Genomic DNA, 16379 nt, shown 5'->3' with positions numbered 1-16379 from the left:
AGAGGATTAATAATATATCACCAGATGAAAATATAGCCTTATGTGTATCATTTGAGTTTGTTAATTTGGGTACTAAGTAAAAAATGGATCAGTTAACATGAACTTTAACCATTTTTTCAACAGTTGATACCAGTTACCGTCTTTCTAAATCTGTATGTGTACAGTCTAAATTAATTTAGTTATTTCTTTATCCAAAATAGTATATTTATGTAATTTTGCTGCAGCTAAGAAGCACTGAGGGCCATGTGACATAGAGTCAGCTTTACAAAGTACATCTTCTCATTTCACCTGACTGAAGATCTGGTGATATGCTTCCACCTTGCAGAATATAAATATGCTTTCAGATTTTATTGTTACTAGTAAGGAAGACAACTTCTTTTCAGGTAAGAAAAGTGTAGGGTACAAATACAAAGTTTTATTTGTTAGTCTTTAAGGTGCCACCGGACTCCTTCTTGTTTTTGTGGATACAGACTAACACGGCTACCCCAATATTTTGTTTTGTAATTCAAAATGCCAACAAACAAGCTTCAGGGCAAGTTATTGTCTGAACATCAACCATGTAAACTGTGAACCTGCAACCTTCTCCAAGAGCCATATCCATGAAGCTAGACCTGCATTTGTAACAAGCATGCTATTGGTCCCAATTTTACCTTAGATCTGCCAATTGTATATGCTTGTGAATATCTAAGGAATGCAAAACATCAATGAGCCAGACTCAGCCCTCAGAGAGAGACAAAAATGTTTTTTTTTCTTCCAAATGGTAGCATCTGGCCCTTAGGGGTTTTAATATGCCAGCTCCTACCACAATGTTATAAATTGTCATAGTTCATTTTCTGTAATAATTTATATAGTCTGTGGCAACATAATATAAAACACAAGACTACTGAAGCATATTCCTCAGCAAGCTACCTTAGGTATACTTGTATCATATACATATATTTAGGGGTTTGTTTTTGTTTCTTTGTTTTTGTTTTGTTTAAGTAAACCTTATCGCCTAAAATCTCAACAGATAATTTTCCCACAGTTGTTTGTTTTGGTGGTGGTGGTGTGTTTTTTTTTTAAACAGAAGGCACTAAGTCACCCATGTAATGCACTTTGTGCGATGGAATACATTTCATAGCATTAATGCACGTAACCTGTTGTGATTGTGATGTGTGAAAAACCTTTTACCCTTATATTTAGGAATCACTATCACTCTATTTTGTAAACATTAAGTAAAATACCTTTTAGATGCAGCCTCTCTTCAGCTTATGGGCCAAATTCTTGCTGGTAATACACATGCAGTAAGCATACCAGAAAACCTATATGTAGCGTTGGGAGAGAATGTTGGAGGTTGCCTGCCTCTGTGCAGGCTCCTCCCCAAAATTATAGAGACCTCTCAGCATGTCTGTAACTGAAGTAGTGTATACGTGGGCATGAGTTTAACAGGGCTTGGCTATGGGGAAGCTGGCATCATCCATATGTATTTGTGTGCCCATATGTATCAACACAGATCAGTGCAACCATGCCATGAAAAAATTGACTCTCAGCAGGAAAAAGCTATAGTCACAACTGGTAGAATACGGTTCATATTAGTGACACTTTTGCAGCATATTTGTGTCCATTAAGACTTTTATCTATTTTACGAAAATTGCTATCAATTGTTCTGTACAGTTGTTTTTTCCATTGAGTCTTCTGGGTTTACATGACATGGCTGTCAAAATGCCTGTGCCCAGTCTACAACACGATTTACATGGCTTGAAGCACCAGGGAAACTATACATATGCAGGAAAATGGCTCAGAAATGTTATAGTGTATATGCACTGTTAGAGGTCAGTTTCATCACATTAGCCAGAATTTGCCATGCTCTCTGTGTTTATTTGGAGAAGGTTTATTCATGTTAGAAACACATGGCTATATGAAATAGTTATAACAATACAGGCAATATGGTCCAAAGCGAATAAGTAGGAGATATGGAATTTATTATTGGTTGTGTCACTGATCTACTCTGTGACCTTGGGCAAGTCACTTCACTTCTCTGTGCCTCTGTTTTCTCTCCCACCCTTCCTCTGTCTTGCTTACTTGGACTGTAAACTCATCTGGGCAAAGACTGTCTCTATGTTAATACAGCGCCTAGCATAATGGAGTCCTGATCTTGGGTGGGGCCTCTCTACTCTAATACCAATAAATTATTACTACTATTATTATTTATAACACCTGAAATACTTGTTTGTTATAGTGACTCCAGAGTGCTGTAAAAATAAAAACACATTTTGGGAACATAGGAGTTGCTGTACTTTGTGGTCCATTCAGCTGAGATTCCTGTGTTTGATAGTAGCCAGTGCCAACTGTTTCAGAGGAAAGTGCATTAAACCCTGCATGAAGTAGTAATGGGATAACCTCTACCCAGCTGAGAAGAAGCTTATCCTGTGGCAGGTTATCTTTATACATTGGAGCATAAGAATTTACATCCCTTCCAAATTTACTATTGTAATTCTGGGTGTGTTCTTTTACAAGTCACTGGTGGAGCTCTGGCTCAAATTGTTTATGCAGGAACTGAGTTTTTTGTAGTCTATCCAAGGCATCATGGAAGGACCATGTCTCAGGAGTGAATCCTAGATCTACAGAGCACTGACTGTGTTAACAAAGGCCATAGTTTCAGAGTGTTTAAAATAAAAAGACTAAAGGGAACATCTGAATTCTCCCTTGTAAAGACATACTACAGTATTCTACAGTAACTTCCCCAAATTCTGCAGCAATATTATGGTGCAATTCAGGAGTCTGGACAATTGCTACTGTAGATTATGGCGTACAGTACTTCTTATTATATGGGACATTATCTTTGTGAATGAAGATGGGACCTAAACCAAAATCCTCAGGGCAAGCACCCCTGTTCCAGAAGGTGATCTGTGGTTCTGCACTTCATGACTGGCTCTATTTAAAATAGGTGAAACCGAAAGTTCATGCCTATGTTGTGGCTAGGGTCCCTATGGAGTTGTGACTGGCAGGGGCAAAGGAGGGTGCCCCGTGAAGGTACTGTTCCCAGGCAGGTTTGGAGAGGAAAAGCCTTGTGCTACATGTCAACGTGTGTGTGTGTGTGTGTGTGTGTGAGAGAGAGAGAGATTTGGCCTGAACTTTGCTCCTCCGCTGGCCTCTCTCTGGGGGGCCTGTGTGCTAAGGTCGGGATTGGGGGTTGCACAGCAAAGGAGGGCGGTTTGCTGGGCCCCAGGCCCCCCACACCTTGCTCAGCCTTGGGCATTGTTTGCACACCTCGTCCCTTCTGCTTCCGGAGGCAGCGCCGGGGATGATTTGCTGCAGATGACATCAGCTGTGGATGCTGGAACAGCGGCAGCAGCAACGCGCCGGGATGTGTTGGGTCCCCCCCTCCTCCTCCCCGGGTCCCAGCCCTGCACCGTCTCGGTATAAAAGCGCCGCCGCCTCCCCGCCCGCCCTCACTCGCCTGCTGCCCGCAGCCCGGCACCACTCGGCAGCTCCGCGCCGAGGAGGGAGGCACCGCTGGAGAGAATCCTTTCCCTCCCTCCCCCCCACCCCGAGCAGCAGCAAGAGGAGGAGAGGGGCTGGCAGGATGGCGACCGTGGTGGTGGAAGCGGAGCCGGACCCGTCTTGTAGCATCCCCAACCCCGCGTCCCCCTCGCCCAGCCTCTCGCACCGCTTCCTCGACAGCAAATTCTACCTGCTGGTGGTCATCGGCGAGCTCGTGACCGAGGAGCACCTGAGGCGAGCCATCGGCAACATAGAGCGAGGTAAGCGGCCCGTCCCGCCCCCGGGAACAGCCCTGCCGCTGCGGGTGGGGGTGGCAGGCACGGGGACAACCACAGGTTGCACAGAAGTCCTTGCTGATGTCTCCTCTCCCCCTTTTATCGGCCATAAATGCCCCCGGCTCGGCACCCGCCCTTGGCTCCTCACCGTCTGCCGCAGCGTCCGGCGCCAGGAGTCAAGATGTTGCCTTCACTAAACCACAAGGAAAAAAGAATCTGATGCAACCACTCCCTTCGCTCGGAGGGGGAAAATCCTCTGCTCCGAGCTGCAGCGCAGCGCCAACAGTTGGCAGCGGGGCTCGCCCAGCCCAACCCAGACAGGCTTCAGCCTCCTCGGCTGGCTGACACGCGCCTTGGAGGGGTCGGGAGGGTAGCCTGGGTTAGAACCGGCGGAGGGATGCAGCTGCGGTTCCTGAAGCGGTTTTGGTGGCTCAGTTTGGCGCCCGGGAGGGAGAATTTTCCTTTTAGCTCAAGGAGCGCCCCACCTTGCGTGACATCATTGCCCTTTTTTACCATTTCAGAAGGAAAACTGGGGAAAGCCAAACAGAAATCTCTGCCTGCTGGAGAGGGGGCTGCTTATTTTCTGCCCTTTTCCTTTACCCCCCCCCTCGGACCTACAGCCTCCTAGGTGTCACTTCCCTATCGAGAATGTCCAGACATAAGGGACGGGGGACAAAGACTGCAGGAATCTGATCTTTGTGTTCAAGCCAATGCTAATCTAGTAGTGTAGGTGCAGTATCATGAGACATATACGACTATTAAGTCCATAAAGCAGCAACAGCAGCAGCGATGAAGGAGGGAGCTCCTTCTATATCGCACTGGCTTCCCCCGCACAAAGATCTGCAGTTGGCTTTTGCTGCACCCACACAGCCTGAGACACAAGGAAGGAGAAGGTGAACGGGTGAGACAACAGACCTCTCCCTCCACTGCAACTGATCTCGAGCCGCTCCCCGCCCCCCAACTATTCTTGCTTCTCTGTGTCCCCCCCCCCGCATTGTTACTGCGCTGTGCTAGTGGTTTTTCTGCAGAGGTCGTTCCGGTCTTCTGCAGCAGCAGCAATGCCTCCCTCGCTTTCTCTATTCCCCTCTTGGTGCTGCTGGAGTCTGTCTGCCCAGAGATACCGGCTCGTGGGCGTGGTGCAGTCCGCACTGCGGTCCCTATGGCAGCCCATAGCGGACAAAGGGCGTTCACATAGCCAAGAAAAAAAAAACATTTAAAAAAAAATAACTGTTTAAAAACAAACTGGATTTCGTCACTGCAAAATAAAATCCAAGGGATTTGGGGAGTCGTAGTTCTGAATAGCAAGGAACCCCTGAGGAGGAACTCAGCTGCTTCTATTGTTTCCAACTTTCAGCAATAAGAATTTTTTTTGCTTTAGAGAATTTTACAGAAATAGATTTTATAGGAGAAAAACAACAAAGATTTAAGTGATTAAAATTTAAATATCTGAACATTAACTCCCATAATCCTTACATTATCCAGCTACAGGCTGCTGCTATGACTCAGTATATTTGCTATATTTTTTTTTAAAAGTCACAACTCCATCAAAATATAAGTGAAAATCATGATTTTCTTAATCAATTCTTGATATTGTTTCCAAATAATAGATTTCAGTGACTTGGAAAATGCTTTGATTTCACAATATTGATATGCAGTACAAATAAAATCATTACTAGATGCCATAGTTTATTAAGCTGCATTACTGATGTTTTTTTAACAAATGTGTTTTGTTTTTTGGGCTGATGAGGGTAGAGATTTCAGAAAATGTCCATTGTCAGAGAGAGATCTTTAAACAGTGAATTTATTACCATTCCTGGTTTATAGGTGTGGTTCAGCAGTACAAATAGGACTTCAATTGTCTCTTTCTATTGTTGCTTCAAAACCCACCATCTGTTTTACTTCATTATTTTTTTCCAAATTTATTTTTTACTCTTTTCTGATTAAGGATTAGCTAGTCACAGCTAACCACTTTTAAAATTACCTTTTTTTATATTTATAGCTGCCATTGTCTTCTAGTGAAAACTGCTGATGCTGTTGCTCTGCTCTGTAATTTAGAACCAGTTGGTCATTGTATTTTCCTAATTTTACCCAAGTTTTGATTGAGTTAAAGCTGAGTTGGCTGCATTTTTAAATCAAATTATTAATAATTAATAGAGCAAACGGATGTGTCTTCTGCCCTCAAGACATCTCATGTCATCCTTCCTCTGAAGAAATCCTCTTCAGGCTCTTGAAGCTTCTGCTGTGTAATTCCTGCTGTACAGTTTCCATTGCTGCCACCTAAACTCACAAAGCTTAGCATCTTTTAAAATTTTAGATATTTATAAGCAACCCTGTGGGCTGTCTACTCAAAATGTTGGATTAGAAGTCACCTCTCTCCTGCAGGTGGCAGATGATCTGATTAGGAATTCAACTACTGGAGATATCACTGATCTGATGTTCAGCTGCTTTGTTCTGGATTAACACACTGGGGAAGTCTGTAGCTGTATATTTGTGGACTAAATATGGGCTTGATGAATCTCTTCTTTTCTGAGGAAAGCTCACTACTATCTGGAAAAAATATTCCATTCCATAACCATCCATTCTCAACAAGGCCTTCAAGAGTTCAGCGTCCCTGTTAATTCTTCTTTGCTATCTTGTCTGGTATGTCTTTTGAGCATCATCATTGAAGATTGTGGATTCTTGTACAGTACTGAAGAGAAACAGAATCAGAGAAGATATTATCTGATAATTTACATCAGTGGTTTGATCTTATGCAGCCTGGATGATTGCAGATTTAGTTGCTTTAAATTTTATGAAGAGAGGGTTTCTTGTTTTGAGTTTGCCAACTGTATTTTTAAATTCCTGAAATATCTCTTTCTGTGTAACTACTTGTTTTGAAATGTCAGTCTTCTAGTGGTCTAGGGTTGCCTTCTGATGTGCCAAAAAATGGCTTCAAGATCTATCCACAGACTAAGGCTTGTGGGTGTGCCCATTCTGCTGTATAATTAGTCCAGGGGCTAGCGCCATCTGTATTTCTAATATCCCGGAAAGAAGTAATGATCCTAGTTCCATTGTACTTCCATTGACTACATGCATAACAATACATATACTTATCGTTATCACTTTTACTATTTGAAATATGGTGTTTATATCAGAAATGCTGAATCATGGACCTTCAAGTACAGAAAATGCTCTTTAAGATAAAGAAAATAATTACATACACCTCTACCCCAATATAATGTGACCCGATATAACATGAATTCGGATATAATATGGTAAAGCAGTGCTCCACGGGGGCGGGGCTGCATGCTCCAGCGGATCAAAGCAAGTTTGAGATAATGCGGTTTCACCTATAACGCGGTAAGATTTTTTTGGGCTCCCGAGGACAGCGGGATAGAGGTTTATCATTTTAAGCTTCCAGCATTTTCTTGAATCTTCTGTTTTGCACATTGACAGGCTGAGCAATCTGGCTCTGTTCCAGTATTGTATTGTAGAATCTCAGTCTAGGCATAAATCTACACTCTATACATTTGCATCAAAAGGATGTCCATGCACCGAATGATGGCAGGACAGACACTGTGTGCCTGCAACATCACTGAATCAACGTCTGTGTTGCTTAATAGGTCTACCAAATGCTTGTAGTCTATCTCTAAACAACACCATTGCTCATCACTCAGGGTTTGCTATTATAGGTCAATGAGCTGTTGTCTGGAGCTTGCCTGAGTTTAGGACTTGTTTAATCACCATTGTTTAGCTTCATGATCTATGGTCAGTGTACATTTACAAAAAGCATTTCTCTGATGTCCTACTTATCTGGATGATGCTTGATGCTGGGTATGATATCTTTAAGATTATTCTTGATTTGAAGTATTTGACACATGGAAACAGTTAAATATGAACACTGTTACTGTGGTGTATTTAATTCCCAAATTCATTCACCAAAAAATGCACTGCATGACCAAGAAGTTTCTAGCAAATGAAGATAGGAAGACTCCTAGCAGCGGGTGACCTCCGGTGCCTACATGCAAAGATGTTACAATTCAAGTAGTGAGAGAGCACCTCTATAGTTCAACTAAGTAATTTAGTTAGGAAATTATTTTAATAAACTATTATGAAATGTATGGAAAATTATATATTTCTAAAACTTGTATTTTAAAATTGTTTAAAATTTGCAGTTTATTAATAAAGTGACATACCCCAATATCAGGCACACTGATAGTCTGGCTGAAAAGCTGTCATAAAGACACTTAAGAAAAATCATCAAAAGTAGCTACTCTCTATGTGCCTTCTGGACCTGCTGCAGAATGAGCATTCCTATGATGTCATTGATGGCACAAAGTAGCTATTGGATCAAAACAGCAAGCTAAGAGTTAAATCATCTCCTCCCCTGCAAAATCACATGGAAATGGGAGAAATAAACCTGTATTTCAACAGATTTGAAGCTGCCGGAAGCATTAGATGGATTTTCTCTCTATAGCAAAGGCCTCTGGAGTGGGCAGGGGGCAAGGCCCTTGAAATGCAGATCCTCAAACTTGTATGGGGAATCCAGTCATCAAACCTAATGATCTCAGACGAACCATGCAGAGTGCTGAACTGTCTCTGTGACTTCTTTCTTTTCATCCCTACCATCCAGTCAGGCTAGAACTAGGGTTTCTTTTTTCCCCCTTGAGGGAGAAGAAAGTGGGAAGTAGTGCTGCTAGTTTGAGCATTAACTCCTAAGTCATGTTGGAATTTCCAGAAGAAATGCCAGGGGATGGTACCATATTGAGTGGTTGCCCTCACCCTTACTCTAGCTCCTCCAACTGGGTCCTCCCTCCCCAACTACTGCAGAGCCCCAACTCCACAGTTGCATGACAGGACATGTACGGAAAAGCCAGAGAGACAATTCAGCTTATGAGAATGGGAAGAGGAAGATACCATTATAGGCTCTGCTCCTTTTCCTCTACCCATCCACTTGCCATCCAGCTTGGCTAGTTTGTGCTTGTCTAATCACCACACCCCAGCAGAAGAGGATGAACATTTAAATTTATTTTCGGAGTGGTGCGAGTACCTGTACCTTATTGGAGAACAACTGCCTGCACACTTTTTCACTTTTTAAAAAATAAAGAATTTTTGAGTTGTAGAAAAATACAAAGCATTCCAGACCATTTCATATTTGGTTTTCTCATTCCTGTGATATTTAAACTGGTAACTTCATTCTCCCCTCCCAACTATAAACTTTTAAAAATATTTATTATGGAAACATAAGTTTCAGTGCCTTACATGTGTCAAGAATCTCCCTCTTTAAATAACTGAGAAAAGAAACTGGACAGCAAAGTAGTAGGACTGTTTCCAATTTAATTTAAGAGAGGAGATCAAGTAGTATATTTTATGTTTCAGAGAGACAGAATTTTGACACTTCTTGAACAAAGGGAATAAAGTAACAATTTATATTTTCACTTTAAATGAGATGGCTCATTACTAGCATAACAGCTCTTCATTAAGAGATCTGCCAATTTAATACTTAAAGTATTGGGACTATAATAAATGTAAGCTGATGTCATTTTTCTTTCATGGGAGCAAACACAATGATCTTGTAACGTGGCTAAAATATTCCCCTGAATAATTTAGTTTTATGCAATTCAGTAGGTAATGATCAGTAAAACAATGTATTATTACATTGCAAGTCAGTTTGGGGGCATATACTATTAATAAATGTCATAATGCTGCAGAATCATCAACAAGCAATTCTCAGATTGTAGGAGCCACCACTTTTTAGCACCAATGAATTGACTTTCCCTCATTTCTCGCTGACCACTGTCTTCAGTGGTGTCGGAATGTTCAGTATCATACAAGATTGGGCTATATAGTGAGTGCAAATGAACAAAATAGCTGTCAAATGTGTGGATATGAGAGAGAGAGAAAGGATGGGACACAAGCAGGCTTTGGAATGGAGAAATATTTAACTCTGATGAATGAGAATCCAAAATATTCAGTTGAAAACTTTCAAACCACTCATGTTAAATATGAATATATATTGTGTTTTGATGTGTAGGAATCCGATCATGGGACACAAATCTGATTGAATGCAACTTAGACCAAGAACTGAAACTTTTTGTGTCTCGCCATTCAGCTCGGTTTTCTCCTGAAGTTCGAGGTAAGAGTTCTTTTTAGTTTTGACCAATGTTTGACAGCTTTTTTAAAAAAAGAAACAAAAATCCCCCACAAAAAACAAAAAAACTACTGCATAACTCAGCTTAGTTTTTAGTCTCTGACACAGGATGATTGTTCTCTCTATTTAAAAAAAAAAAGCTTCAGACATATTCTTTTGTCAAAATATTCAAATATGTGATGCAATATATTTGATAGTACTTTGTACGGTAAGCCAACTAAAACCTATGCTTTAGTTATTTTGCATGTTCAACGCTATGTTCAGCTTCATTCCATATTGATATTTGGGTGCTACTGAGGTTTAGGCAATACTCGTTCTTTGAATGAGTGGTTGTTTTCCTTAAGGTAAAGTGACAGATTAACAGCCCTGGAGACTGGAGGTCTTTTATTAGAATAGGCACAGCACAATCTCAACAATGTGCCTTGATCCTGACTTGGATGGACTACTTCTAGAGAGGGAGGAGGGGTGGTTCATTCTCTAAAATCATTCACTCATGGTTCTCTCTGAGAGTAAGTCTGGAACAAAAGGTGGAGGTTTTGTCTCATGGAAATGTGTTCAGAAGGAACTGGATTTAGCCTATCAACTCCTGCTGAACAGGTCACCAAAGAGCTATCAAAAGGTAGTAACTTTTGGTTACTACTTACTTGGGCTGGAATTGAACTGATAACTGAAAGGTGAAAAACTATGTAGCCCTGTAACAGTTTTCTGCCCCATCCATTTCCTTACTTAAGGTACATTTTGAGAATGAGTAAGAAGCTTTTGCTTTCTCTGGTATTTCTTTGCATCAGAGCAGGCTCTGTTCAGCAAATTACTGTCTTGGGGCACTTACTTTAAACAAGGCTACCTACATCCCTCAGTTAATGAAAAGGGTTTTCAGCTGCCAGAAACCACAGATCCCCTGAGATCTACGTAAACCTCAGGGGAATCCAGTAGAAGACGTGCCTCAGCACCAGTTCCACAGAATGGAATATTGTAATTTAAAGATTAATACAATTTTCAGCTGATTTCCGCCTAGTTTGTTGGGGAGGGAGAGAGGGCCCTGCTCCCCTTTAATCTCAAGTCCACCCCGTCTTCACATAGCACCTCAAACTGTTTTGGAAGGCCTTCTGTGGCATTTGGGTATGATGGAGGGGCACTGCTACAGAAATGACTCCTGGCCACCACTTTGTTATACAGAAAGGGAGGACTGGCTTACTCTGGGATTCATTGTTCAGTCAAGTCCATTTCTTTTCCCCCTACAAGTCAGCTTTTTCTTTTCCCCTATTTTGACTACACTATGACTACATCTGAACTGCTAATTTTGCAGTATGATAAAGCCCTTCAGAATTGGTATAATTCCTGTTCTGTGAACATGGCTTGTATAGTGTTGTGTCTGAGTGGCTCAGATAGAATTTTCCACTCCCCTGCTTTGAATGGTTGAGGGAACACTTTTCTTTCACTTCCGTGGGGACTGTGGACTTTTATGGGAGGCATGAAACCTAAATCTTCTCTTCTGACTTCTCTTAAAGCCTGCTTTTCATATGAGGATTTGTACCAATAAAAATTAATTTTATAGTTTGTTGTGAATCATACAGAATTGACTTCTGTCATTTCATGGGAATCTGATGATTGGTAAGTTTTCTACCTTTTTTTTTTTTTTAAAACAAATCTTGAGTTTAGGCATGTGTGCAATCAACCGTAGATGTTAGTTAATACTATACAGTCTTCTCAAAGGAATGTAGGTTGTTTTCACTGGTGAAATATTTGTGGATGTAAGTGTAACAACTAATGCAGCATAATATTGAGTAAATAACATTAAAATTACTGGTCATGAGCATGGTAGGGATGGTTAAGAAATGCTGCTACAGCAGATTCCTAGAATCAGTATCACAAATTGTAACAAAGAGATTCTGATGCTTCTTGTCTTGCAGTATTCACTCTGTCATCTTGGTTAACACACTGGAGATTTTTCTGTAACTTCGTGCAGTATTAGTTACAATAGCATTTGTCTCTAATAAACAGACTGGTGACCAAATGTGCATAGACTCTGCTAGATTTAGAAAACCAAAAATTTTTGGACTTTTCCCCTTGGCCTGTGAAACAGCAGAACAAATTAAAAAATAAAAATGAACGTCTAGGTCCTAGTCTTGCCATCGTTGACTTTCATGGAAGCGGGATCAAATCCAAAGTACATATCTTGCAATTTGGTTTAAATTTCATTGATCATGAACCAAATTCAGCTGCTTAGTGTCACAAGTTTCCCTTTTGTTGCTTTGAGAGTAGTTAGATGAGTAAGACTAGCAGGATTTGACCCTGAGGGTGGAACTGTACATTACACCTAAATTTAATTTGTAAATGTCTAATTTAAGATTTCAGCTAAAAAGTCTGTGCCTTTATTATAGCAGAAACATGACCGTGCATTTCAGATTTTCAGCAAGTGCAGTTAAATGGCTTAACTTGGGACATTATTTTTTGATAGGTTTACATGAATTAAAACCAAGCAAATCCTCTGATATCATTTAAATAAAAAGTAAGATTATACACTCTATTTTTTTCAATGGAAAGATTATAAAATCATCTAGGAAATATTCTCTAGGAATTGTATTTTTAGCTGCCTTTTTTGTCTAGACAGCCTGTTTAGTCTGTCATTGTGTAGAATTACAGCTTAATTGTATGTGACTTGAATTCATCACGATCTCTATGACAAACAGTATAAATGTGTTTTCTAGCACTGCTCAGTCTTTAAACAATAAGACACACAAATCTATGTTCAAAGGCATTAAAGAATCTGGCTTAAACCTGAAAAAGTGAGGAAATTCAGAAGTGAAGCCTGCACTCTAGGTCAAATTCTACCCTCAGATGCTTATATAAGACTCTCATTGACCTCAGTGAGATCCTTCTTCACAGAACTGAGGGCAAAATATTGGTGTCTATCCTCAGTGCCTTGGTACTGAACCCATGTGACACTCCATTGTGCTTTCCATTTTGTGCCATGAAAAGGAGGCCTTTTTTGGAGACCTTTTTTGGAGTTCTTTTTGCATAAAAATCAAAGTAACTGATTTCTGTTGAAATTTCTGAGCCTGGATTGAAATTAAATTATGATTGATTTCACAACAGAGTTAACATTTTGTGTTAAATGCAAAACCGACTAAATTTCTCCTCATCTTGGAAAATCCAGGTAGCTAAGACCCATGTTCAGTAAAACAAGTATACAATAGTCATCATGGAGGGGAGGGCGGGGGGTGGGGGGGAAATCAACCTGACGAGATTCCAGTAGAGCCCATCATATGCAAGATGGGGGATATAGTTAAATAACAAATGTCACCCTTAATTTTGAAACTCCCTGCTTTTGCCTGTTTAAAACTAAGCCCTTAGTGTGATCCAAACATAAAACCAGATAAACTTTTTGGGGTAGGCACTGTCTTTACTAATGTTTGTGTAGAGCTTAGCACAGTGGGGTCCTCCACCTGGTGAAGGCCCTCTAAGTGCTACCACAATATAAATGTGTAACAAAAATGTTGTGCAATCCCTGCATGGCTGCACAGTGACAGAGCCAAGAGTAATAAGTTTCCTCGCACCTTTCACAGCAATTCAAGGGCTACAGAAAGCAACAATGCAAACAGGGTATGTTACTCCAAAAGGGTCTGACAGAGGTGGGGTCACACTCATAAGGTGAAAGGAGAGGCACTGAAGAGAATATGCCTCTCCTGAGCATCCTTACTTTTTACATTTGTATATCTGAGGAATAAGTTAATTTGAGGCCTAATTTTGCTCCCACTGCAGTGTGTGACAAAACTCCCATTGATATCAATGGGAGTAGAATTAAGTTCCAACATACTTCTTTAAATGTTATAAAAGAATAAATTCACTTGCTGGTGTTCTGTATGCTCAGGTATAGCCAGAATAGTACTTATAAAGACAATATATCATGCCCTCAAAAATGGGGTTTAGAATGGAAATGCTAACAGGCCCTTTCCTATGGCTTATACAGTAGCTGAGTTAGCAGGCTCCTTAATAAAAAAAAAAATCTTGCACTGAAGTTGTCAGGTCCTGGTGAAAAATAAATGCAAAGCTAATAAAATGGTTGCCAAGACAACAAGGAACACTACTTAAAATAAATACCCCAGTGCTTACTTCTTTGTTTTCTCCATCATGAACTGATGATAATTTCCATCATATTTTGAAGTAAACTTCACAAGAGGAAAAAATCTCTCTCACCCCCCCCCCATGCAACAATTTGTCTCATGCTGAGATGAGGGTGGAAAAATACTGACTAGTATTTATTTTAAAACAGAGCTACTTTTAAACAATTTGTTAGTTCTTTTTAAATTAAAATTTATTTTGCAATTGCATAATAGGTGAAATTCTTCTTACACAAAGCCAGAGTAAATAGGCTTTGTGTAGGGAATCAGTGTGGGATGAGGGTGGTGGAACATATTCTCCTTCATTCAGTCAGGCCCTCCACAAATGTTCTTCTTCCCCTTTCTGCCTCCTACACAGAGGCTTCCAGCCACTGGATCAGTGTGGATTCTAGGCCTTGTCCAAATAAAATCCATTTTAGCTAAACCAGCAAGGATTGTGTGTAGACTAGTTCCTATTGTCTCCTTTCCTAGTTTGCCCCAAATGAACGTGTCTTTGCCTATTCAGTACCAGGCAGGAGCTCACTGATATGGAGAGGAAGTGGAGGCCTTGTTGGTGGCCATTTCATCCATATCTACATCTTGAGACTTAAACAGTGAGGAGGGCTTGCCTTGGGCCCTCTGTAGTAGGGTGAATTCTACCCAAAATGTATTGTTTCTGTGATGGAGAAATTATTTGAATAGAGTAGCACATTTAGAAATAGAAAGAACAAAAGGTGATGTATCAGTTTAGTCTGCAGGTTCTCAGTGTGGTGGTTGAGAATCCCAGTTGACTGACAAACATGTCCAGGGTGGGTTATCGCCCTCCCTGCTGGTTCTGTCTTTTCCACTGGCTTTGTATTCCTTCTCTCTCCTTTGTCTTTTTGTGGAGAAGTGTGTGCACATACAAAATACGTATCTATAGAGAGACATGCAACCACATGCATGCCAATTTGGATTCATCTGCTTTATTTTAATCTGTATTACTTTTGTAAGATGTTCAAAGAAACTTCCTTGAAGCAGATGTTGCTGCATAGGCATTGTTTGCACCACACTTTAAAATATAAACTTTCTGCCAAATGCCATCTTGTAATACAATGTGGTATAGATGCTTAATCAATAAAGGTCACTCTCAGAGATGTGCAGCTTTTCTTGTGTTAAAATACACACAACATACCATACACACCTTTTTATTATTAATTATACTTGTTGAGTTGTTGCATATAAACCTTAGTGCCGTCTGACTGAATACTATGTGTAGATTTTTAATTAAAATGACATAAGTACCTTTTATTTGTCTTGTAATGGAGAATTTGTGCATTGCATTTTAGCTATTATTACTTCTATAGAAATGTGACTTTATGTGAGAAATATTGTACTGACTCTCTTTATGTTAAATAAATATTCACCTCTCCAATACTGAGACCTTATCTATGTTAGACAGAAAAACAATGGGTGAGATCCTCAGCTAGTGTAAATAGTGTAGCGCCCACTGACTTAATTGGAGCTATGCCAATTTATACCAGTTTAGAATCTGTTCTAATGCATTGTAAGATCAGATCCCCAAAATTACTGATAAAATGTGGTTATAAAGTTGTTTTTTAACTCTACTTTTAGCAAAGTTTTTTTTTTTAAAGTTAAAATATCTTGGACTACATTTGGATCTCATTTACACCAGCATAAACAAGAGTAACTGGGATCATCATCTGGCACCAGGTGTGTCTATACTGCAATATCTGTCTAGTATATTGTGTTCTGTGCAGAGAAATGGAGAGCATTGTCAATGTCTAAGCACTGAGCAATGTCTCTAAATACTTAGATACATTCATCGTCAAAACACAAGTAATCTGGCATGTTAACAAGCTCAGGGCTAGTCTATAAATATGATTCTCAACCTAGTAGAGACTTCTGTACCTTGAATAACTGTCTGGGGAGAATCAGATTAACTTGGTATATATTTGGAGAGTTTAGTTCCAGTTGGCTAAAAGATTTGTTTTTGTGCTATAAAGTGGTTGCTACTTGGAAGAAAGAAAATGGAGGGAGAGAGCTCGAGTGGAGAATTAAGCTGATTCATGCTGCTGGATCTGATTGGTGTTCCCTGTAGGGGTGTTGCTGCTAGCAACTTCACAGTTGAGTCACTGCCTCTCACTACAGAGCAGCGCTGAGGTAGGGGATTGCAGACGTTTTAGAAGAAGGTGAAAAAGGATCCTTGAGATGGTGCTCACTCAGGAAAGAAATGCAATGATTTCAGAAAGTATAATTAGCTTTATTTTGTAGTATACAAAGATTTCCATAGATCAGTAAAGGATTACAAGTAAAATACCTAATATGTCTGGCTACAGGAATAGATATGAATTACTTAAACTCTTCCCTTTGGTGGTAATCAAAATTCCA

The 16379-nt window shown here is 40.2% G+C and overlaps 1 protein-coding gene across 1 annotated transcript in view; it reads left to right on the top strand.

Annotated features, from left to right (window-relative positions):
• The first annotated feature begins 3565 nt into the window (after nt 1–3565).
• MAP1B (microtubule associated protein 1B) overlaps nt 3566–16379 on the top strand; it is a 107684-nt gene continuing 94870 nt past the window's right edge. The window contains exons 1-2 of the mRNA XM_045021262.1: nt 3566–3743; nt 9772–9873. Coding sequence (XP_044877197.1) covers nt 3566–3743; nt 9772–9873 — 280 coding nt within the window. The remainder of the gene's footprint in view (nt 3744–9771; nt 9874–16379) is intronic.

Source organism: Mauremys mutica, chromosome 6 (genome assembly GCF_020497125.1).
Source record: "Mauremys mutica isolate MM-2020 ecotype Southern chromosome 6, ASM2049712v1, whole genome shotgun sequence".
Taxonomy (NCBI): domain Eukaryota; kingdom Metazoa; phylum Chordata; order Testudines; family Geoemydidae; genus Mauremys; species Mauremys mutica.
This window is presented reverse-complemented; position numbering and strand designations above follow the sequence as displayed.